The sequence below is a fragment of the Garra rufa genome, chromosome 3, assembly GCF_049309525.1.
Source record: "Garra rufa chromosome 3, GarRuf1.0, whole genome shotgun sequence".
NCBI lineage: Eukaryota > Metazoa > Chordata > Actinopteri > Cypriniformes > Cyprinidae > Garra > Garra rufa.
The window spans coordinates 62815503-62839658 of NC_133363.1; the positions used below are offsets into that span (position 1 = coordinate 62815503).

General features: G+C 39.5%; 2 protein-coding genes across 2 annotated transcripts; one reads left to right on the plus strand and one right to left on the minus strand.

Moving 5' to 3' along the window:
* The first annotated feature begins 1654 nt into the window (after positions 1–1654).
* On the plus strand, positions 1655–21221 carry ltb4r (leukotriene B4 receptor). Its single transcript, XM_073837432.1, has 3 exons — positions 1655–2203; positions 15637–15910; positions 20339–21221. Exons 1-3 carry the CDS (start codon positions 1686–1688, stop codon positions 20708–20710), a joined length of 1164 nt encoding a protein of 387 aa, XP_073693533.1. The 5' UTR covers positions 1655–1685; the 3' UTR covers positions 20711–21221.
* A 696-nt stretch (positions 21222–21917) lies between these two features.
* Positions 21918–23526, minus strand: LOC141331710 (macrophage mannose receptor 1-like). Its single transcript, XM_073836743.1, has 4 exons — positions 23493–23526; positions 23053–23409; positions 22450–22803; positions 21918–22288 (listed from the first exon to the last, which is right to left on the minus strand). Exons 1-4 carry the CDS (start codon positions 23524–23526, stop codon positions 21918–21920), a joined length of 1116 nt encoding a protein of 371 aa, XP_073692844.1.
* Positions 23527–24156: the final 630 nt, after the last annotated feature.

Genomic DNA, 24156 nt, shown 5'->3' on the forward strand with positions numbered 1-24156 from the left:
TTTCTTTCTTTCTTTCTTTCTTTCGAGGGAGGCTACTAAAGGAAATAGAAGTGTGAAGTGATTATTCACATGAGGCAACATGTCACTGTGAAGCAGCATGAGTTTTGCGCAAGCAGCGTTGTTGGTCTCTGAGGCCGTATTAAATGATGTGGGATTGGAATACAATTATGTGGAGCTATTTGTGCTTGCAGTGCACAAATGCATAAACAAAAGCTTTGTCTGTTTCATTCAGATCAAAATAAACTCTTAAGCACTGGAGGATTAGACAAATGCATTTGGCTGATGTTGCGTGTTGAACGTCCATCCTGGTTGCGACAGTCTAAGAAATGGAAACGGTCACACTCCCTTGTTATGAAAACAATGTTGGGCAATTGGAAATCGAAGTATTACACACACGCACACACACACACACACATACTGCAGTTATCAGTATGGTTACAGCAGGCTTCCTTAAATCAATTAAAATAAAACAGAAAGAGTGTTAGAGCAAGAAATACATGAATGCAACTGAAAGAAAGGATACCTAAACAAAATGTACAAAGTCACACCAATATCTTTTCTTTTTGTGCATATTAAGTGTTCTTTGCTCTTTCCTGTCTGGGGCAATTGGTTGTTTCTCAAGAGCTGCATGTGAAGAGGAAGCGATGACGTTCAATACCACCACTATTTAAAAGATGGCAATGATAAGGAGACTTCTGAGACAATATTTATGACTGAGTCTATACTGCCGGCCCACGCTACTGCGCTGCGGAAAGTTTTACAACTAATTGAGGTAAGGCTCTTTGAAGTGCATTCATGATCTGTTTGTCTGTGTGTATAGCCTATAGTGTCCAAATGAGGCGTTCTACAATATAACATCAAGCATTTTGGTATTGAGAGTAAATTGGACTTAGTGACTTTTTTGCCTAAACGTAAAATCTATAATAGTCGATTTTCACAAGAGTGTGCTTTGTATTGTTCTTCAATAACTTTACAACATTTAACATTGCTAGAGGAGCGAAGCATCTTATCAGTCATAAATCTGTAAAACATGGTTAACACCCCTAATCAGCAGGAAACGCTTCATAAAATATGACTGCCAACATAACTTAAATTAAAACATAAAGTCATGATCAAATCTATAACAATAACTTTAATCAAAATCATAGTCACCAAAGGAAAAAAAAAAAAAATCAAGTAGGTCACCATAAGGATCGAGTAAAAAAAAAATGCAACCATAAGCATATTTTAATTAGGCAAGGATGTCAGTGTAAGGGTTTGTGGTGTGCTTGAAAAACAACACATCTCAGTGTTTCTTCAGCGTTTCGTGTCACGCATTTTGTAGTAAGATATGGGAAGTTAAGCTTAGTTAAGCACAAACTCCAGACTCCTGCATGTTGTGGTGCATGGACATTTTCTTTATAATAAAGTAAACACAAACATCAACTCTGCAAGCTCAACGTGTTTTATGACACATACATATAAAAAATCCCAGTCATATTGTGGAATTTGGTGTTTATGTGGATTTACGGAAACCAAAAGGGGAACTGCTCTTTGCGTTGGGTAATATCACTACTGCCAACACAGCAGAAAAAAAAAATACTATTTATATGGATATACATTGATGCATTTTGTTGTTTTCTCCCTTCTCTGCTTACTTTCTCTCCACAGCAAATACGAGAAGCAACACCGTAACTTTAAACCAAATGGCCACTCTTGTTCCTGCGAATACCTCAGTCCTATCCGGACCAAATCAATCTTCCATCGCGCCCGCCGCGCCTTCCACACCATCCATGCCCCTGTCCCATCAGATCGGGATTGCTATCCTGGTCATCGCTTTCGTGTTCGGTTTTCCCGGGAATCTGTTCGTGGTGTGGTCGGTTCTGTGTCGAGTGCGTCGCCGCTCCGTCACGTGTCTGCTGATCCTGAATCTGGCCGTGGCGGATGCGCTGGTTCTCCTGAGCGCTCCGCTGTTTCTCCGGTACCTGGCGGGAGACAGAGGCTGGGAGTTTGGATCCGCCGTGTGTAAGACGGTCCATTACCTGTGCTGCGTCAACATGTACGCCTCCATCTACCTGATCTGCCTGATGAGCTTGGACCGCTGGCTGGCCGTCACAAAGCCGTTTCTATCTCAGAGGTTGAGGACTAAGAAAAGGCTCCTGTCCTTCATGTTGGGGATCTGGGTGATGGCTTTTCTGATGGCTTTGCCGATGCCGTTCTACCGGTACGTTTTTTTTTTTTTTTAAACACAAATCACACTTTCTTTAAGCAGTTACAGTGCCTTGCAAAAGCATTTTTTTTCCACATTTTGTTTTGTTGCAGCATTATGTTAAACTGCTTTAAAGTAGTTTTTCCCCACATCCATTTACACTCCATACACCATAATAATGACAAAGCAAAAATCAGATTCGCAAATTTAAAAAAATTGTTAAAAATAAAACACTGAAATAAGTAGGCCTACATTGCATATATTCATACCCTTAACTTAGTACGTAGTTGAAGCACCTTTACAGTCTCAAGTCTTTTTGGGTATGATGTGACAATTATATCTGCCATTCTTGGCAGTTTGGATGGGGGCTGGCAGACGTTTTCTAGAGTCCAGTTGTTCCGGTCGTCTTCCATTATGGATAACGCTTCTGTAAACCTTCAATTCAGCAGATTTTTTTCTGAACTCTTCCCTAGATCATTGCCTTAACGCAAGTCTGTCACTGAGCTCTACAGGCAGTTATCTTAACCTCAGGACCTTTTCTGAGAGGTGTGTGTCTTTCTAAATCAGACTCATTCACATGAATTTGCCACAGTTTAGCTCCACTCCAAGTGTAGTAACATCTAGAAGCAATATGAATGCTTCTGAGCTAAATTTCGAGTGCCCCAGAAAGGGTATGAATACTTATGCAACGGGATATTTTCTTTTTTTTTTTTTTCTAATACATTTGCAAAGTTGTTACAAACCTGTTTTGTGCTTTGTCATTATGGTGTATGAGATGTAGACGTGGGAAAAAAAGTACTTTAAAGCAGTTTAACATAATGCTGCAACAAAACAAAATGTGAAAAAAATGAAGGGGTATGAATACTTTTTCATGGCACTGTACATCAGTCAAGTACAACAATTACAACAGCAGAATCATAATATGGCCTTGATGGACTGGCTGATGGATCCGCTATTCATAACTTCTATAACCCCCCCCCCCTCCTAAAAAAAAAAAACGAAATAAACCTACTTGAGGCTGTGACAAAGCGACCGTTGCATTTCATTTGATGTCAATAGGGACGCATGATCTTGAAAAAAAAAATAATAAAAATAAAATATATATATATATATAATATATATATATATATATATATGTATATATATATATATATCAAATTTTCTGGGATTTTATCGATAACGGTATTGATAAAGATAATTAGACAATATTATGCAGAATGTGTTATTGTGCGTAAACTACTGACTCCTGAATTCTTTGATCCCCTTCATATTCTGTGTGGCCAGTTCACTGCAGTGATAGAATTGAATATTTTCCAATTAGTTTAAATATATTTTTACCTTTACAAAGCCTTTCTTTTTAAGTGTGCATCATCTTTTGAGTGGAATTCTTATTTTTAATCAGTCAATTATAATAATCATACATTTAGGCTGTTATCAAACTAATGAAATTATCAACAAAATTCATCTTTGCAGAAGCTGCATCTAAGGTGTCATTTAGATGTATTTACACGCTGTTTAGTGAAGCCCAGAGGGACATGGAAAGCTTTAACCTGCTGTTACAAATGCGTAAACAATGCTTTGATATCTTAAACATAAAATGTTGAATACCAATATTTAAAACTAGAAAAAAAAAAATACTTTAAATGTGAAATGTGTCATTGCGATTGAACCAAATCATTTAAACGGTTGATTCATTCAGAATTCAGGAATCAGTCGCAAAACAGTGCTGTGGCTGTGTTTGGATTGATTTTGTTGACAAAATAGAGCAAACACAGACAATATGGTGTCTACAATGTATGCAATTATATGCAGCTGTATAAAATCAATATCACATATGCAATCATGCTGATTTTTTAAGAAAAAAACGGCACTCTTTGTGTGATATTCTGCCCCATATTTGAATTATGTTATGTTTCTTAATGCTGAAAGACTGATTCATGCAGAGAAAGAACACACTCTAAATGCGCACAGACCGAAACAGACTTCATCACATAGTCGTGAATGCGTGCATTTCTGTAGGAGTTTTTTGTTTGTTTATACTCCATAATGTCATGATGTCTCACTAGTTCAGTATTTGCGCTAAACCTGCGCAGATTGCATGAACTTCCCCAATAAATTAGCGAGTGAACAAACACGAAATTGTGTTAATTTCAAACACAGAATGTATGCTATTTTATTTTTTTTTTTACCAGTGGATGCAGGACATAACTCATGCAAGTGAGGATGAAAAAAAATAAAAAATAGGTAAACTGTGACATATACCTCAACATTATCCATACAGTGGTCTACCATTAAAACTGCTACAAAATTGGGACCAAAAATTATTCACAAACTTTGACCTGACCATGATTTTTTAAAAGTGTTTTTTCTTTAATTGCTAATGCAACCTTTTTACACCACAGACTGAACCAAATTAAGCATTGCTTGGTAACTGGTCAACAAAGTAATGATATTAAATATTGCAATACTGACAGTTGTCTGAATTTTTGGTTGATTGTAATACATGACATACTTTTTAAATCAAAGTTATCTGACATGTCACGATGAAGTTGTGACAGTTTAAAAGGTCATATTACCATTTTATTACACAACACATAATTCCAGCCTGCATTCATCCCACTTGTAAGCTCTGCCCACCAACCATAAATGCATGCCATTGTCTGATGATGATGGTGACATAACAAAACAGATACTAGCCTTTGCCTTGTAGATGTAGGGTAAACTCTGTAAACATGGTACATTTTAATTGTTAACTTGAATTAATATCGTCCCGGAAAAAGCTCGCCATTCTTCTCAGTTCAGTTCTTAATGTCAGGTAAAATCGTGCAACTGCTCTCAACTTTGATATCTCCTATATTGCACATGTCAAACAAGGAAGAGGAGTTCACTGAACACAGCTTACATTTCAACAGTGAACTTGAAATTCATAAGTGATTAGATATTGTCAATCAGGAACTCAAAGAAGGGTAATGAGATCTATAAATAAGCAATTCAAGTAAAATTAACCAGTACATTTTTTATGTATTTTTTTTATTTTATTTTTTTATTGTGAACTGGTGGCTAATAGTCTATGCATTTGTATGATCTCATACATTTTCTTACAATCTGTGAATCCATTCTTATTAAGTCTCACGCTCAACTTGCACTGGATGTCAGTGTAACGTCATTAAGATGCTGGAGTCCAATGTTGCACAGATGTAAAATTTTTGTTGGGTTAATGTCGAAATCCAATGTTACCTTGACTTCAGGGTTTACCAGGATTTCATTTGGGTTGAAAATGGAAATCGAGATGACAACAAAAACGAATGTTAGCTTGACGTCAAAACCAGATATCAGTTAGACTTCAAGGGTCAGAATCTGCTTGACTTCCAAACCTACAAAATCGTCTTGATGTCAAAATCCTATGTTGTCTTTTTATCAAGCTCCAACTCTAAACCGATACATTTTGGTTGAAACTAGATATGTCAAAACACAATATTAGTTTTTATCGTGAATGACAAATCAACACGATAGTTTTTTGTTACTTAAAACCAACTAAATTTCAACATATAACGATGGTTTAATTACATGTTGTGTGGACATTAACATTATGACATTTAGCAAACATTGATCTACTTAATGACTAAAAGTTAGTATTTGACATCAATATAATGTTGGCATGAAGTTTAGACATTCAGCTCTAGTTAGCTACTTACCGCTACAATTCATAACCAACAAAATATCAACTCGTAATGATGTTATAAATTGACACGGTGTGGACGTTAATCTTATGACATTTAGCAGACGTTGGGTTTTGGTAACTTATAGGTTTTTATTTGTAATTTATTTCTTTATTTTATTCGCTTTGGTACTATTTCCACAAGCAGCTGTTCAATTAAATCATTTTAATTTAACAGCTTTAATTCAAGCTATTAAAAAACTCTTATTACTAATATGACAACAGTTCATCAAAAGTGCACATTTTTCAAACATTTCAGCATATTTTAAAATGTCTTAGTACAGTGGTTGTAATGGTCTAGTCCCTTTAAGACTCGCGGTTTGAGGTTTCTTTTGCCCCTGCTCTCATGTGTATATGCGGGAGGAATTGCCCTTTCTATTGTTTTGTTGCTTCTTCCTTTTAATGATAATACATTAGTTGATGGTGACCTGCCTCGAGTGGTTCTTGCACAACAGGTTACAGGGTGTCAAATCCAAACTCAGTAGGGGCCATGCTGAAGGCTGTGAATAAAATCAGGGGCCGGACATATATTTAGATTACTGATGAAATATGTGTATTAGTAACTGTAGCATAAAACAACAGCACTTTAAAAGGTAAAAAAAAAAAAAAAAAACAGTTTGGAAAGCAAACTAATCAACAATGGGTAGATGTAAATTCCACATGATACAGAAGGAAGGAAGAAAGGGAAGGACGTGTGGCCAAGTTTGGTGACCCATACTCGGAATTTGTGCTCTGCAATTAACCCATCCAAGTGTACACACACACACACACACACACACACACACACATGTTGGGTTTACATGTTTTATGGGGACATTCCATAGGCGTAATGGTTTTTATACTGTACAAACCGTACTTTCTATCACCCTACACCTACCCTACACCTAAACCTAGCCCTCACAGGAGATTGTGCACACTTTTACTTCATCAAAAAAACTCATTGTGCATGATTTATGAGGCTGTTTCCTCATGGGGACCTGAGAAATGTCCCCACAAGGTCAAAATCTACTGGTATTCCTATCCTTGTGGGGACATTTGGTCCCCACAACGTGATGAATACCAGGTACACACACACACACACACACACACACACACACACACACACACAATGCTGCCGCATCCAGGGAGCAATTGGGGGTTCGGTGTCTCACCTCAATCATGGGGTTGAGGGTGGAGAGCGCTGCCGGACCTGAGACTCGAACCTGCAACCGTCGGGTTACAAATCAGACTCTCTAACCATTAGGTCACGACTGCCCCCAGATGCTACACTTAGCCAAAAGGCCAAGAAGCGAAAGGTATCTGATATTATTTGTCTTATTTTGGTAGCTGTTAGTTTGAAATGACAACTTAAACCCGAAAGGACACATGCACAGTGATATGCCAAACCTAAGCAAATATAGGCATTTTTAAACTGTAATCAGACACTTTGCATCTCTTAAGGCCTGTTCACACCCTCACTGTTTTTGCAGATCGGATATCTTATCTGATTTGTTAAAACATTTTTTTTCACACTTGGCCACTTAGGTGTCGCACTGTATTTTTAACAGAGTTCACGTGAACAAAAGCATCAGATAAGGTCTACATTTTATTCATCATCAGCACTGGAAAGATAAGTTTGTCTTATTACTTTTAATGAAGATGATTGTGTATTGAGCGTCTGCATCTTACTTTCAGTTTATTTTCAGTTTCATTCCATGCAGCTGTTTGCACGTCGGCTTCCTGAACAGATACTCATCTGCGGCGATGTGTGTTGCATTAGCGCTGTCATGTGTTTCTGTATCTGACCCACTCAGTTCAGTTCATATCTTTCTCCTGCTGTCCGATCAGAGAAAACACATCAAGTGATCAGGTGTAAATAGGCTATTCTGTTTTGCAGTAGCTCAAGTATTTATAAAGTAAAAAAAAAAAAAAAAAAAAAAAAAGAAAAGATGCGGGGGGACGGAGTCCAGGGAGTGAATTTCAATTTTTTTTTCATTCATTATAATTTAAAAATTCATAATAAATTCTAAAAAAAAAAAAGTGTAGAGATGATGTAAATAACAGATTCACACTGTAAAACGTTTTCACCAGTTTAAACTTAAAAACTTAAGTTTAGCAGCTGCCTTAAGATTTTAAGTTAAATCAACTTAAGTCATTTAATCTCACAAGTTATATCAACTCATTTTTCTTGTAATATGTTAAAATGACGTAGTTTTAAGCTGATTTAACTTAAAAACTTAAGGCAGCTGCTGAACCTAGGTTTTTAAGTTGAATCTAGTAAAAACTTTTTACAGTGGAGTGTGCAGTGTAGAGAGCTTTAATAATTAAAACATAAGTTTGTCAGATCGCGACTTCTTAGACAGCTTTTTAATGATTATTAAGGTAGTTTGCACATGTGAAATTGAATGTATACAACAGTTTTAAAATTTTTTGATTTTATACAAAAGTTAATATTAAGTGACTTACATTTTAGGAACACTGTTGTCAAATTGTGCTCTATTTCGTCAACAAAAATAGTTCGAAACAAAGCCACATCTGAGCCGCTGCTCACCTATACTCTTTGACAGAGCGCTGTTTCATTTATGACTTGACCTGCGGTTTTGAATGGATCGCAAAGACTTTGTCTTACTGACACCTACTGGCGGTTAAATTAAATATTTTAAGCATAAATTGAGTCATTTAAATTATTTGAAATTTATATATTTAAAACACTCATCTTATAACATTGTTATTATGAAATGTATTAATTCCACCTCTGATTCTTGTGAGACATTCTGTAAATATTTCATAAAGCCACATTTGAGCTCTTCTGTGCCATGCAAAGATGCATTGTTGATGCTGATTTCATTTGACTGGTAACTTATTCAGCCTGATTGTATCCTATTATATTTATTGTTTAATCAGATTTGTGATACGTTTATAAATCTAATTTTGCACAAAAGATGGCATTCATTAATATCATTAGAAAAATGTCCTTACACAGGTAAAAAAATAAAATAAAATCTTTAAAGGGTCAGATATCACATTATAACGGGAAGGTTCATTTCTGTCAAACACTTTTTTTTTTATTAAACACATTAATAATGCTCACATGCAAATTCACACACGTCTCATCTGTCATTTGGCTAGAATTGCAAGTTCCTGTCTTTATGTCACACCAGGCCAGCAGAGGGAGCCTTGCCCCTCACAGACTCTTGCTGCTCCCTCTGCTGCTTCGCTGGTTACTTCCTGTTTGTCCTCCATAAAAGCCAGCTTCACACACACTCACACCGCGAAGTATTGATTTGCTGTTGTGGACTTTACTGAGCGTTTTTCCTGTTTGTTTTCCCTGTTTTCCGAGTCATAGCCTTAGTCAGTGTATTCCTAGTTCTAGTCATAGTTTTCTAGTTTCTGGTTTTCATTTCTTTGTTTACTTTGGACTGCTCACCTGGACTTTGACCCTCGCTTGTTGATTGGATTTCGTTATTTGGATTATCTGTGTTGTTGCTGTTCGCTGGTGATTTCGACCCTGTCTGCTCGACCACGATCTTCATAATAAAGCCTTGCATTTGGATCCCCGCTCTCAGTCGTCCCGTTTGTAACAGAATACTTCGCCTTGCCCGGATCCAGCGGCTTTATTCACCACCAGCATCACAACATGGACCCAGTCGACCAACTTCTGCTCCTCCGACAGGAAGACCTCCCCATTGAGGATTATATACTGCAGTTCCGTAAGTTTTCTCTCCAAGTACCCTTTTATGATGAAGTGTGGCTGAAGGACTTATTCCGCCGGGGACTTAATGAGCCAACTAAGTCAATGTTGCCAGGAGGGGAATTCAGATGTCCACTAAGGGACGTAATGGACTATGCACTATTGTTATGTGGCTCTCCGCTTACTGTGGAGGTTCTAGAAGGGCCACAGTACAAGATGTCTGCTAGCTTCGAGCCACAGCACAAGATGTCAGCTAGCTTCGAGCCACAGCACAAGATGTCTGCTAGCTTCGAGCCACAGCACAAGATGTCTGCTAGTTTCGAGCCACAGCACAAGATGTCTACTAGCCCAGAGCCAAAGCACAAGATGTCTGCTAGTTCAAAGCCTGTTCATAAGATGTCTGCCTTTCAGGAGCCCCTTCACAAGATGGCTACCTTTCCTGAACCTGTTCACAAAATGGCTGCCTTTCCCGAATCAGCTTTCGGAATGACTATCCTTCCTGAGTTCGCATTCAAGATGGTCACCCAATTGGACCCAGCTCACAAGAAATCTACCACGTCTGACTTCTCTCACAAGATGGCTGCCACCCCAAGGCCCGATCACAAGATGGCCGCCATCCCCAAGCCTGTTCACAAGATGGCTGCCACCCCCAAGCCTGTTCACAAGATGGCCGCCATCCCCGAACTCGATCACAAGATGGCTGCCGCCACTCCAGAGTCTGCCCCCAAGATGGCTACCATCCCAAGGCCTGTTCACAAGATGGCCGCCGTCCCAAAGCCTGTTTCCAAGATGGCTGTCCTTCCCGAGTCAGCTCATAAGATGGCCGCCTTTCCTGAGTCTGCACCCAAAGTGGCCGCTCTTCCAGATCCTGTTCTCCAGATGGCCGCCATCCCCAAGCCTGTTCACCAGACTGCCGTCCCTCCTGAGCCTGTTACAAAGATGGCCGCCTTTCCCGAGTCTGTTCACAGGATGGCTGCTCTTCCAGATCCTGCTCACAAGATGGCTGCCACGCCAGAGCCTGTTGCAAAGATGGTCGCCATGCCAGAGCCTGCTGCAAAGATGGCCGCCACGCCAGAGCCTGCTGCAAAGATGGCCGCCACGCCAGAGCCTGCTGCAAAGATGGCCGCCACGCCAGAGCCTGCTGCAAAGATGGCTGCCACGCCAGAGCCTGCTGCAAAGAGGGCCGCCACGCCACAGCCTGCTGCAAAGATGGCCGCCATGCCAGAACCTGCACCCAAGATGACCGCCACGCCCATGCTTGCACACAAAATGGCCGCCACACCTGAACCTGCATGCAAGATGGCCGCCATACCTGAGTCTGTTATTAACATGGTGGCTACAGCGTCAGACTCTCACCCTTCCAGGACTTATCAGAGACTAATGTCTAGCTTGGAGGACCCACCACTGCTGTCAGCTCGTTCAGCTGGTCCCTTACTGTCAGCCAAGCCAGCACCTGCTAAAGCCACGTCAGTCAAGCCAGCGCCTGCTAACGCCACATCAGCCAAGCCACAGCCTGTTCATTCCATGTCTGCTTCTCTTGAACCTGTACCAGCCTCCGTTCCTGCCAAGTCAGGTCACGTCACAGCAGTTCCTTCCAGGCCAAGTCACGTCTCACCCGAGCATCCAGAGCCAGGTCATGTCTCGTCTGGTCTGCCTGAGCCAACGCTCCCAAGTCATGCAGAGCCAACGCTCCCAAGTCCCGCAGAGCCAACGCTCCAGAGCCTCACACCCCCTGACCCGGGGGGCATTCTACTACCCACTGCGTTACCTGTTATGGCTATCGCCATTTTGAGTGTGTGGGCTGCACACTGCGCCCCAGAGGCCTCTTCTGCCCATGAGTCTGTCAACAAGTCTGCTTTGGAGGCCTCATCTGCCCACAGGTCCGCCGCGCCTATACCTCTTTTGGAGGTGGCGTTCATGGCGGAATTCCCCGCTCTGCCTGCACCGCCAAGGCTTCACGCTCTGCCTGCACCGCCAAGGCTTCAAGCTCTGCCTGCACCGCCAATGCTCCCTGCCCTGCCAGCACCACCAGGGTTCCCTGCTCTACCTGCTCCACCAAGATTCCCTGCTCTGTCTGCTCCGCCAAGACTCCCTGCACTGCCTGCACCGCCCGGGCTACACACTGTGCCTGCACCGCCTAGACTCACTGTCGTTCCTGACACGACCACGAAAGCCGTCCCTGAAGTTCTCGTCTGTCTAGTCACGGCTATGGAGGCCACGTCTTCTCCCCATGAACTCTCTACCTCTCTCCTTGCTCTGTCTGCCTCCTCTATCTCTATTCTCCCCAGGTCCCAGTCCATGATGCGGCCTCCTGTTCCGCCCTGGAGGGCTCCTGCGCCTCCTGTTCCGCCCTGGAGGGCTCCTGCGCCTCCTGCTCCGCCCTGGAGGGCTCCTGCGCCTCCTGCTCCGCCCTGGAGGGCTCCTGCGCCTCCTGCTCCGCCCTGGAGGGTTCCTGCGCCTCCTGTTCCGCCCTGGAGGGTTCCTAAGCCTCCTGTTCCGCCCTGGAGGGTTCCTAAGCCTCCTGCTCCGCCCTGGAGGGCTTCTACGCCTCCTGCTCCGCCCTGGAGGGCCGCTCCGCCTCCTGCTCCGCCCTGGAGGGTTCCTGCATCTCCTGCTCTGCCCTGGAAGGCTCCTAAGCCTCTTGCTCCACCTTCAGCTCCGCCCTGGAGGGCTTCTACGCCTCCTGCTCTGCCCCGGAGGGTCGTTAAGCCTCCAGCTCCACCCCGGAGGGCTGCTCCGCCTCCTGCTCCGCCCTGGAGGGTTCCTAAGCCTCTTGCTCCACCTCGGAGGACTGCTCTACCTCCGGCTCTGCTCTGGAGGGCCTTTGCCCAACCTGTGCTGCCTCAGTCTCCTGGCCCCCCCCACCGCTCCCCTGGACTGTTTCTTCCTGTTGTTGTTTGGAGCGTCTGGAAGCCGCTCCTTGGGGGGGGGCTATGTCACACCAGGCCAGCAGAGGGAGCCTTGCCCCTCACAGACTCTTGCTGCTCCCTCTGCTGCTTCGCTGGTTACTTCCTGTTTGTCCTCCATAAAAGCCAGCTTCACACACACTCACACCGCGAAGTATTGATTTGCTGTTGTGGACTTTACTGAGCGTTTTTCCTGTTTGTTTTCCCTGTTTTCCGAGTCATAGCCTTAGTCAGTGTATTCCTAGTTCTAGTCATAGTTTTCTAGTTTCTGGTTTTCATTTCTTTGTTTACTTTGGACTGCTCACCTGGACTTTGACCCTCGCTTGTTGATTGGATTTCGTTATTTGGATTATCTGTGTTGTTGCTGTTCGCTGGTGATTTCGACCCTGTCTGCTCGACCACGATCTTCATAATAAAGCCTTGCATTTGGATCCCCGCTCTCAGTCGTCCCGTTTGTAACACTTAATATACAAGAAGGTTTAAAGAAAATATGAAATAAGTTGTTAATTAATGTTATGCAAGATCGTAAAGGGTTTTAAAATTGAAATGCACCCAAAAGATCATATAAAACCCCAGTTCCCCCCAGTGAATTTTGGCCATTTCCACCACTGAGTACAATACACAAAATAAGTGTTTAATCTAAATAAATGTTTCATTCACAGTAACCACATGTAATGAATTCATTTTTGCACTATAGGTGATTTATCTTAAATGATAACCACTATTTTGTAAGAATGTGTGTGTATGTGGTTCAGGTAATCCATATGTTGATCGCAGTATCTGAAAGGTAACACTTTAGAATACTGTTTCTTACTTACTGCAGAACTAATAAGGAGTTATATATACAGATAACTACTTATTAACACTTAACTCACTACTGTTAACTACTAAGGAAGATGTGCTAACTAATCAGTATGTAATACAATTTTATGAATAACTAACTAATCAATAACTAATGTACTTCTTCTCATACCTCCTGGAGAACTACAATTAATTATCTAATAGTTATGGTTCAAGAAAAATAACTATGAAGTAACTACTAATGGACAGTTATACACAATTACATCGAGTTGTGACCCTTTCATATATAAATGTTATTAGCAGTAGTAGTAGTATGCAAATGCAATATTAATAAATGGAATAAACTTTATAGAGGTTTTGCTTGTGTATTGAATTGTCTTGCGATAACTTACCTAAGTTTTTATATTTTGTATAAAGTACTGTGTGTCCTCAGCATATACCGTATTAATTCAGTTCCTGTATGGAAGGCCAGGACTGAGGGAAAGTAAAAATATAGGTAACCCATTAGTAAATAGAATTCGAATTATCAAAAGAATTATTAAATAATTCCGCAGGACTTATTTCAAACCTGAAACAATAGGCCTATTCTAAAAGGAAACTATTGGGAACCCATTAGTAATTAATAAAGAATTATTAGATAATTCTGCAAGAATTACTTAGAAACTGAAACAGTATTCTAAAGTGAAAACAAAGGGAACCCATTAGTAATTAATAAATAATTATCAAATAATTCTGCAAGACTCATTACAGTAGGCCTATACTTAAGCCTGATTATTATGGTGACTATTTGCATATAACTGTTCGGTAGCAGTTACTTCATAGTTATTTTTCTTGAACCAAAACTATTAGATCATTAATAGTAGTTCTCCAGGAGGTATGACAGAATACATTAGTTATTGATTAGCTACCTGTTACTTAACACATTCACAAAATTGTATTACATACTGATTAATTGACACATCTTCCTTAGTAGTTAACAGTAGTGAGTTAAGTGTTAATAAGTAGTTACCTGTTAGTTCTTTAATAACTCCGTATTAGTTCTGCAGTAAGTAAGAAACAGCATTCTAAAGTGTTAAAGTGTTGATTTTTTCTAATCACAAAAAAACGACCCACTTCCTTTGTTGAAGCCATATCTATGGAAGTAATAATATTTTGAGTTTATTTAGTAAAATCTGAGAAAAAGCCTGTGTTGCAAATGAAACGTAGAAATTGGAATGCAAACAGTTAACCAGTGTTGTAGCATAATGTAATTTGATTGGCTGTTAGATTTAGTACGAAAGAAATAGAACCCCGCGGATCAGTCAGAAGCCACTGGACTTTTGAGCAACACAGTCTTTTGACCTATGCAAAACTGCAAGTTACTTTGTAAGAAAAGTAAATATCCTAATTTTTTATGTTTTAAGATTTATAATTAAACAGTCAAAAGAAGAACTTCGGATTCAAGACTGTTATTCACTGACTTTTTTTGTGTTGAGTACAAAAGAACTCTGAAGTCCTAAGCTAGTGAGTCGGCTTATTGCGCTCACATCCTTATTCGTAAAATGGTGCAATTTGTGAACACACAGTACAGCAGGATGCAAGGGAGAGGAACTAATCAGAGATGTATCAGAAGAAAGGAGACAGATGACCTCAAATATAGCATTTTACATTGCATTATGCCGTATGATACTGTATATAAAGGCTGGTACAGACTGCACATTACTATAAGTGATTACAGTATAAATTCAGTCATATCTCACTGCATTGACAGTAAACTCTGTTCTTTATGGCTATGCCATACCTTTTGATGCTGTAACACACTATATAAATACTTTTACGACCATGGATTTTATGCGAGTTATGCAATCTAAGTAATGTAAGTATATTTTCTAACATGACAATTATTGCCTGTATTACTGTAACAAAGGTGATTTGAAACATGTTAAAAATGTCTAAATTGTAAGAATTGTGAATTGTAGTGAAAGCATGGGATCAAGCTTTGAAAGAATGACTAGTGGTGTTACAAGTGTGATCAGATTGGATATTTGTACTAAGAGTTTTGAAAAAAAAAAACACCTTAAAATAGTACCAAAGCGAAAAGAAAAGAAAACAAAAAAACAACAACCCTAATTAAGTCAAACGCTACAAATTATCAACATGTATTGTATAGCAAAACCTTATTCAGAGAGTTTCTGAATTCTGACTTAAAGTATCGTTCTTTTGCCAGAATTACAGTAAATGATAAACAGAGCAACATTTTAGAACCACCGCAACTCAACATCAATATAAATACTTGCAAACCAGTTCTTTTATGTCCCTTTTTTATCTGTTAATCTGTCTTCTTGTGTTTTCCAAATCTTCTTTGCACCAAAAGTTCCGTGTGGCCAATCCGTCCAGGTGTGCCCATCTACCTGTGTAAGCCATACCACTGGGACAGTGATACTCATGAAATCTTTCAGTACCTGATTGAGACTATCCTGGGTTTCCTGCTGCCTTACACCTTCATCCTGTTCTGCTACATCTCAGTGATCTGTCGGCTGCGTAGCGCCATGTTCCATCGAAAAGGAAGAGGAAACTTTCTCATCCTCCTCATCATCGCTGCGTTTACTGTGTTCTGGCTGCCGTATCACCTCGTCAACATCCTACAGGTGAGCTGTGTGATGGTGTTAATATCTCATCACATGAGTATACGCCAATGGACAAATGTTCAACTAGGATTCCGTTACACTATATACTGCACCTGAAGAACCACATGTATAAAATGATCATGAAACAGCACCATTAAGGAAGTGTTGCATCAGTTTACTGGATTCAGCCTTGTGAGTTATATCGCTTGTTCAATGTATTTAAATCCAAAAATGAAAATTAGCCCATGATTTACTCACCCTCCAGGCATCCTATAGGTTTATATTACTTCCATCTTTCAAACGAATCCAATCTGAGTTATATTAAAAATCGTCCTGGCATTTCTAAGCTTTAGAATTTGCATGGGTCGTGTTTCTCTTCATGAGTCCGAATCCAATAAAAATACATCCATTACAAAAACTGCCTCCCATGGCACCATTTTAAATACATCCATTTTTAAAATGTAATAATCATCTTAATTCAGTGATGGACGAAGTAATCCTTTTTCAATTTTACTTGAAAGTACAAAAGTACTTGATTGTTCTATACTTAAGCACTTTGCCGTTTTATATAGGCTACTTAATTTTATTTTATATTAGCATATCTTTTGTTTTTATAATCCTACTGCTTAACATACCTGGGATTTTCCCAAAATATACCACTTTATGGAGTCAAGATATATTTTTGTTGTTCATATGGACTATATAACGAGACTGATCTTCATCCATCTGATATTCACAAAACATATTTGCACCATTGAACAATGCAGCCAATCACAGTCATATCTCTTAATTTCTTGAACGCAGTGACCAGAAGTGTTTAAGTTAGAATCCACTCACCGCTCAAAATGCAAAGTTTGCGGAGTTCTGCAAGTTCGGGAATCCTCTCATTATATCAAAGTGTCGATATGATTTAAATAAGAGATTGTGCAGTGTAGAGAGCTTATTAATGGAATGTTGTGAGATCGAAAGTGAAAGTAAGCTTTTAGTGATTATATGAGGGAGCGCTCTTTGCGCACATTCTAGGATATTATTGTCTGTCTCAAAACAGAGATATATTCACCTCAGTAAAGAAAGTATCAAGTCATAATTTCATTTGTCTTGCTTTTTCAAAATGACTCTCTTGTGTGCTTTTCATAGGTGCGCCGGCACGATCTGCTGCGCACTCGTATAAAATGCATAACGCACGAATGCAATCTGTAATAATAATTACATTTTTGAATTGTTTCTCGGCACACCCTGCCGTATGCCTTCAGAACACTTGGAATATGGAATTAGTTGCATGGGATAATTTCATTTTTTTGTGAAAAGATAGAAAAAGTTAATTTAATAACGGCACTAGTGCTTAATATGGCTTTAGAACAGCATCAGGTTGACTAATTACTGGTTAGGAAGGGATAAATTAACTATAAACTCTGAAAGAGAGCATGATAAATAATTGTAAGGCATAAACGAGCACACAGTAATTGTGTTGGGGACCCATTCCAGGAATTTGCTTAGGGCGCCCAAACCACTAAGTCCGCCCCTGTCTAAACAGCTTCCGTGTAAGACCTTCACTTTAGATTAAAGTGATTATTACATTTTAAATATGGATATTTTTTTCTTACAAAAATGCATCGATTTTGTAAAGCAGGCATTTATTCACCGCATTGGAGCTATGCAAGGAACCTTTTATTATGGATGGATGCACTTTTGTTGGACTTGTTTTAGACTGATGAACACCTGCCCATGCAATTCTAATTACTTGAAAATGGAAGAGTAATTTTTTTAATATAACTCCAATTGTATTCATCTGAAAGAAGGAATTCATATACACCTACCTGGAGGCAGTGGCGCCTCCAAGGGGGGGCCAGGGGGGGCCGCGGCCACCCCTAAAATGACACTGGCCACCCCATTGGCCCCCCCAACCAGCAAGAATGAAGTTTTTTAGAATAATAATTTTATTTTATAAATTAACACGGACATTGACAAAACACAATATTAGAAATAAATATAATAAACTTCTATGATGTGTAATGTAGAATACGCTCTCAACCCCTCCACCTCTTGAGTTGCGGCGACTTCAAGCACTCTCACAAGCGCAGCCGCACCGCGAAGCATGCATAAATAGTTCAGTTCTGTATGCAATGACAAAGAGATTATATAATATTTCGTTTCGTTATTATTTTAAGTTAATTTAGAAAAGCGTTTGGAGCATTTTTTTGTTCGTTAAATGTTAGTTTTTGATTTTCAAAACGACCAGCGAGTCGATCATAACCTATGTTTGATCAATTTAGCCTTCTCAAATAATCACGACTTGCCTAAAATAAAATCTCTGGATATTAAACTGTTCAATCATATTATATATGTTAGTTTAAACATTTAACCTATATAAATGTACGCTGATAGACCCATATCCAATCGTTTGTGCATGCGGAAAGTGAAAGCTAATTTTGGGCTTTAAACTTTGTTACTTTATAAAAAAAGAAAACATAGAAGACCACGTTCAGTGGGAGGGGAGGGGTTCGCGATGGGCTCCCCCTCGCCAAGGGCCCCTGTTACTCTGTTCCACTATTACCCCCTGTCCGACGCCCCTGATGCGCTGCTGTCCACGGCCATAGCCAGTAATGAGGTCACCGAGGTCCGGACCTCGGTCATTTTTTTATATTCAAAAATAAAATGTCAAGCTCTCTGAATGATTATTTAGCCGTTTAATTTAGCCGATTATTTAGCCACCTCATATCACATGATTGTTTGCAATTCATCTTGCTGCGAGAAGCCAGCGCAGTGAACGGGGCTTTAGAGCGCGTTGAGTGAGAGCGCGGGTGCAGCCTCTGTTTGTTGCCAGATCCACCTATTATACGTGTTTTTGACTCGTTTTTCCAATTTAGTGTGACACTTTGGGACGTTTATAAAGTGGAAATTTGAACGTTAGTGTTAGTGATATATTAATAACATTTACAAAACACAAGCTTTGAACTTATTTCGGATATCTTTTTCTTTTTTTTGTAATTGCTTGTTTTTCGTAGCAATATCTGGCAACATTGTATATTCATAAAAAAAGCTTATAGACTACCTGTAACTTAATTGCTGACAGGAAGATACCACAATCGGTAAGACAAACGCAGTGATCATCGTTATTATTTGAAAGAAATGTAGAACACTATCAAAAACAATAGCATAATACAAATCTGTTTGTTACAGAATGAAATAGGCTACTGGCCAGCAGGAAGACGTCTCGTGCTCTTTAGTTAACCTTAAGTCATCAAAAAACATTAATTAAAGCAGTGTTTCTCAACTGGTGGGTCGCGGAGTGTGCAGTCAAAGAAACAACAAACGTAATTATTTTTTTTCCTCTGAGGCTAGACTATATGTAGTGCATTTGTGGGTGTTATTATAGCAGAATTCTTAACACCTTACTTCGGACCTCACTCATTTTCAAACCCTGGTTACGGCCTTGATACTGTCGTCTTGGTCTTGAACAGAAGCGTTTTACAATAATTAACCGAAACCGAAAGCAAAATCTTTTATTAGGCTATGAAATCCTTAAAAATGCAATTCTCTCTAAAGACGCGTCCAATGAGGAAATGGCGTGTCAGGATCGTCAGCTTAATTTCTTTTTTTTAAATATTACCTTAATATTTTCCCCGACACATTCGTGCTTCGTGGCAAGCTGTAGGCTATTGAATGCGCATGAGCAACTCTTCAAACTGCGCTGAAGAGCCGACGGGCTCGGGCTGCACTTGTATTAAGCTTGTGTCTATTTTGATGAATATGCCGATTAAATATCTATGCTTTCTTGTTTATTATTAATCTCATTTTAAATTAATTTGCACTCCAAATAAAGACGAGGTTATTTGCAGTTAAATTGCAGAGTGACTTTTTCTATTTTGCTCTGTACAGAGCATATTAATACTTAAGTTTTGAAGCCTATAACTTTATATGCTACCAGAAATAATGCCAAAAATTATTGTCTTCAATCAGATTTAGGCATTCAATTTTTTGCATTGTATTGTGCCACCCTAACATTTTTACTGGCCCCTTTCGGCCACCCTATGAAAAAAATCCTGGTGGCGCCACTGCCTGGAGGGTGAGTAAATTATGGGCTAATTTTCATTTTTGGTTGAACTAACCCTTTTAAAACAACTTGATTTCATCATTATTTTGGCTCGAATTGAAAGTTTCATTTCAACTGTTGACCACAAACATGCTGGACTTGATGAATGTCTTGAAAAGTCATTTGCAAGGCAAATCATTTAGCAAGACCTTGAGATATTTGATGTCCATTCTGATTGGTCAGTTCACTAATGAGACATTTTTACGCTGTTACCTCACTTCATGAAAGAAAATAAGACCTTAACTTTAAAACCGCATTTGAGTTATGTAAATTATTGGCTGAATTGCTAAAACAGCATTGAGTTTGATCACTTTTAAGCGCTTTTCGTTTCTCTTTTTGTTGGTCTGTTCTCACAGGTGATTGGTGTGAAACAAGGCTCCTCCTCTTCTGTTTTATCAGCGGCAAAAGTGGCTCGTCCCAACGTGACGGCGTTCGCCTTCTTGAGCAGCAGCGTGAACCCCGTCCTGTACGTGTTTGCGGGCAGCTCTCACATCCGTCAGGCTGGTCTGGGCTTCATGGCCAAACTCTTTGAAGGAACCAATTCGGAGTCCGGATCCACCCGCAGCAGTCGCGGCTCTAATGCAGAGAGCTCCGTTTTCACCAAGCTGTCCGTCAAGCTGAGTCGTAAAGGGGATGAAAGGAGAGACGAGATCCTTGGTGGTGAAGACGAGACCACAGCAGACATGCACAACAGAGATGAGATGAAGACTCTGACCACCCTGCATTAAAGTGCTCATATCGTGCATTAATTCCCTTGAGGTTCATTTATAATGTTAGTAAATGTTTTTGGACTCCCTTTATCCCAACTGAAAAAAGAATAATCTTCTGCTGCTGCAAATGCAAATTTTGTTTCGTTTCATACTTCTGCTGTTGACTGTTTTTGTTTGTTTGTTTATAAAACATGAAGACATTTGCATGTAAACATGCTTTTTCATTTGCTTACGTCCACATTCAGCTTGGACTATATTTACATCTCTGACGTAAAACACAATTATAAACAGTGAGTGTTACTGTTCTAGTCATATTCCATTACGTATCATTCAGTCGTATTACGTTGACTCCTAAAAATCCAAAAATATCCAAAAATATAAAATGAAAAACTATTTTTGTACACAGCAGTCTGAATTTTTTTTGTATTTTTGTATGCCAATTTAATTTCTGTTATCATCAGAAGCAACCTGTAAACATTTGCAATAATAAATGTAGATAATGAATGTGTAATTGTGCTTGTTCATCAACTTCCCTTAATAAACCCAGAGAACAACAACAGGCAAGTAACATGACACCTCAACATTTGAAATAGGATTTAAACCATTTTTGTTGGACATTGTAATTTAGGGATCATTCTGATGTTGGGAAACATTCGAGAGAAGAGATGCTGGTTGCTCATGTGTTTATTTGAGCTGCTGTTGTTGACACATTCTTTGATGTTAATCACAAAATGCATAATGTTGGTGCTCAATGACTCACATTCGACCAGGCTTTTCTAATCTAAAGATGTGATGAATACATAATATATGAAAGACAGAAATAGCCACACCAGCAAACAGAGAGATTTAAAACACAAACAAGGAATTAAAATTGATAAATCCTCTCATAATAAAATAAAAAATAAATGAAACACAATATAAATGTATATCTAATAATGGATACATATATGAAGCCCTTTGATACATCAACAGAAATTCATCCACCTGGAGAAAAACAGATCTTTAAAAGATAGCTGTTTACTGAAAAATACATTTGAACTATAATAACAAACATCTGAGCAAAATATTTCTGCCTTTTTAACACCCATGTACGGGGTTACATGGGGGTTAAAAATGCCTCCTAAAATGAATAAATGTAAAATTATTACTGAAAGTGATTAATGAAAATGAACTTAAAGGACATGAACACAAGAATTTCTCTTACATGAAGGGTTTGTATATCCTTTTACTTTAAATTTCTGCTGCAGATGAAGTTGAGTTTGTCAGTTTCACGATGGCTGATCCAGCGCTGATTTCCTCCAGACTGAACTGCTCCAGATCTCACTGCATGTTCACAGTCCTCCTCTGATGTGCCGTAACCTGGAGCCCAGTTCTGATAGCACACGGTCTCTCCACTCACCCAGAACCAGATGCCCACAGTGCAGGAGTGACGTAAACCCAACCATACCTCTGCAGTAGACGCCCGTTTAACCACGTTCTTCACATGACGCTGAATCTCTTCTGAATGAACCGAGACCAGATCCACATGATTCTGTCTGCAGTATCTCAGAGCTTCAGTCCACGTCAGATTCTCTGTGATCAGAATCAGTTCAGGATCTAAAAACAAAACAAACCACAAGCAGAAAGTAGAGAAAGACTGATTAAAAACAATATGCAGAACAAACACTGTGGATGAATTTGTCATGTCAGACATGTAGCGTGAACTTTAAGAGATCTGGAGGTGATGGATGGTGTGTGTTTTGTGAGGATCTACTCACCTTCATAACACACAAAAGGATACTGGCCGACACAAGAGATGTCATTCCATCGTTCTTGAGTGTTCGGTTTAATCACTGTACAGTTTTCACTACGTCCAGCATTATTAGGTTCACCAGTGTCCCAGTGTCTGAATGAGGAGTCACTCTGATCTGACCACTGCCATGAGTCTCTGACTCTGAACAGACCGATCCAGATCCGTGATCCAGATAAATTTCTATCACTAATGATCTGTTGAACCTGTTGATTCTCATTCTGGTTTCTCACACTGACCAGATCAATGTGATTCTGTCTGCAGTAACTCTGAGCATCTGTCCAGTTCATCGTCTGATTGACAAAGACAAGTCCTGTGTTTGCTTTAAAGAAAAAAAAAAAGAAAAAACTTAAATTAACATTTTTTAACACTATGATAATTTTAAAACTCTTTCTATTTTTCCATTATGTTTTCATACACGTCTCTATCGGAGACTTGACTCAAACACAAAAAGCAGCATGAGAGAACTGTGAGTGTGAAACAGAGGAACAGTAATAGTGTTTAATATTGCATTGGTATATGGTGCATGCATAAATGCATGGTTGTTTAAATAGCTGTTTAAATAACTCACTGTTGTTGCAGATGAAATGTTGGTTATCACTACATGGCAAATCATGCCATTCTCCATTTAACATTACAGCACAATCATCTCTGCCTTCAGGTTGTCCAGTAGCCCAGTTCAGATAGAGCGCAGGTTCACCTGAAGACCACTGCCATTTATCACGACCCGTCCACTCCAGCCCAATCCAGACGTACTGAACACTTCTGTCATTCAAACTCTTCTTCAACTTGTTCATGTCGTTCATGTTGTCAACGGTGGCCAGATCTATGTAATTCTCTCTGCAGTATCTCTGAGCTTCAGTCCAGGTCTTGTTCTCATTTATAAAGTGATACTGACGCTGAACACATTCAGATACGGAGCAGAGAGCTGTGAAAGAGAGGCTTTGCTTAAATGCTTTTCAAAATAGGATCAAACCTAATAAATCAAATAAAACCCACAAAAACACTCACCAATAAGAAGAATGAAATATAGAGTTTGGTCCATTTCTGAGAAGAAAAAAAATTGAAAAACAAAACACTCTTATTAATCTCAAAGTGAAGCATGATTACATAAAAAAATAAAAAAATAAACATAAAAAAACAACAAAAACAACAACATCTTAGCAATATAACAGGATTCTCAGTTTATGGAAGAATGAGCGCAAGTTGTTCTTACTTTAGAGGTTGTGTGTTTCTGTCCTGAGTCTGATGTTTCTGTCTGCAGCTTCAAACTATGTGTTTATTATATCTGCCCTCAACTGGCATTCAGCGTCACATCATTTGTTTATTACTATAGAGAAACCAGTATTTCATATTTTACTTCCTCTATATGTGTGTTTATGTCCATCTTGATCTCCTAATTTGCATACTGACGTTTGTGTCAGACAGTATCAGCCAAAATGAATAGGGACCTGTAATCAAAACAAGTATACATATGACAATTTATAATTTAGATTTTAAATTGCACAACTTGTCACGAGTCTGGGCAGCGGTGTTTTCCTTTCCCCACCAGAGGTCACTGTCTCCCTTCCTCCCGCACCCCACTCCTCTAAATCAGGGGTGGTGAACCATTTTTCTATCAAGGGCCATTTATACTTTTGCAACATCCTTTAAGGGCCATACTAATTTATTGAAC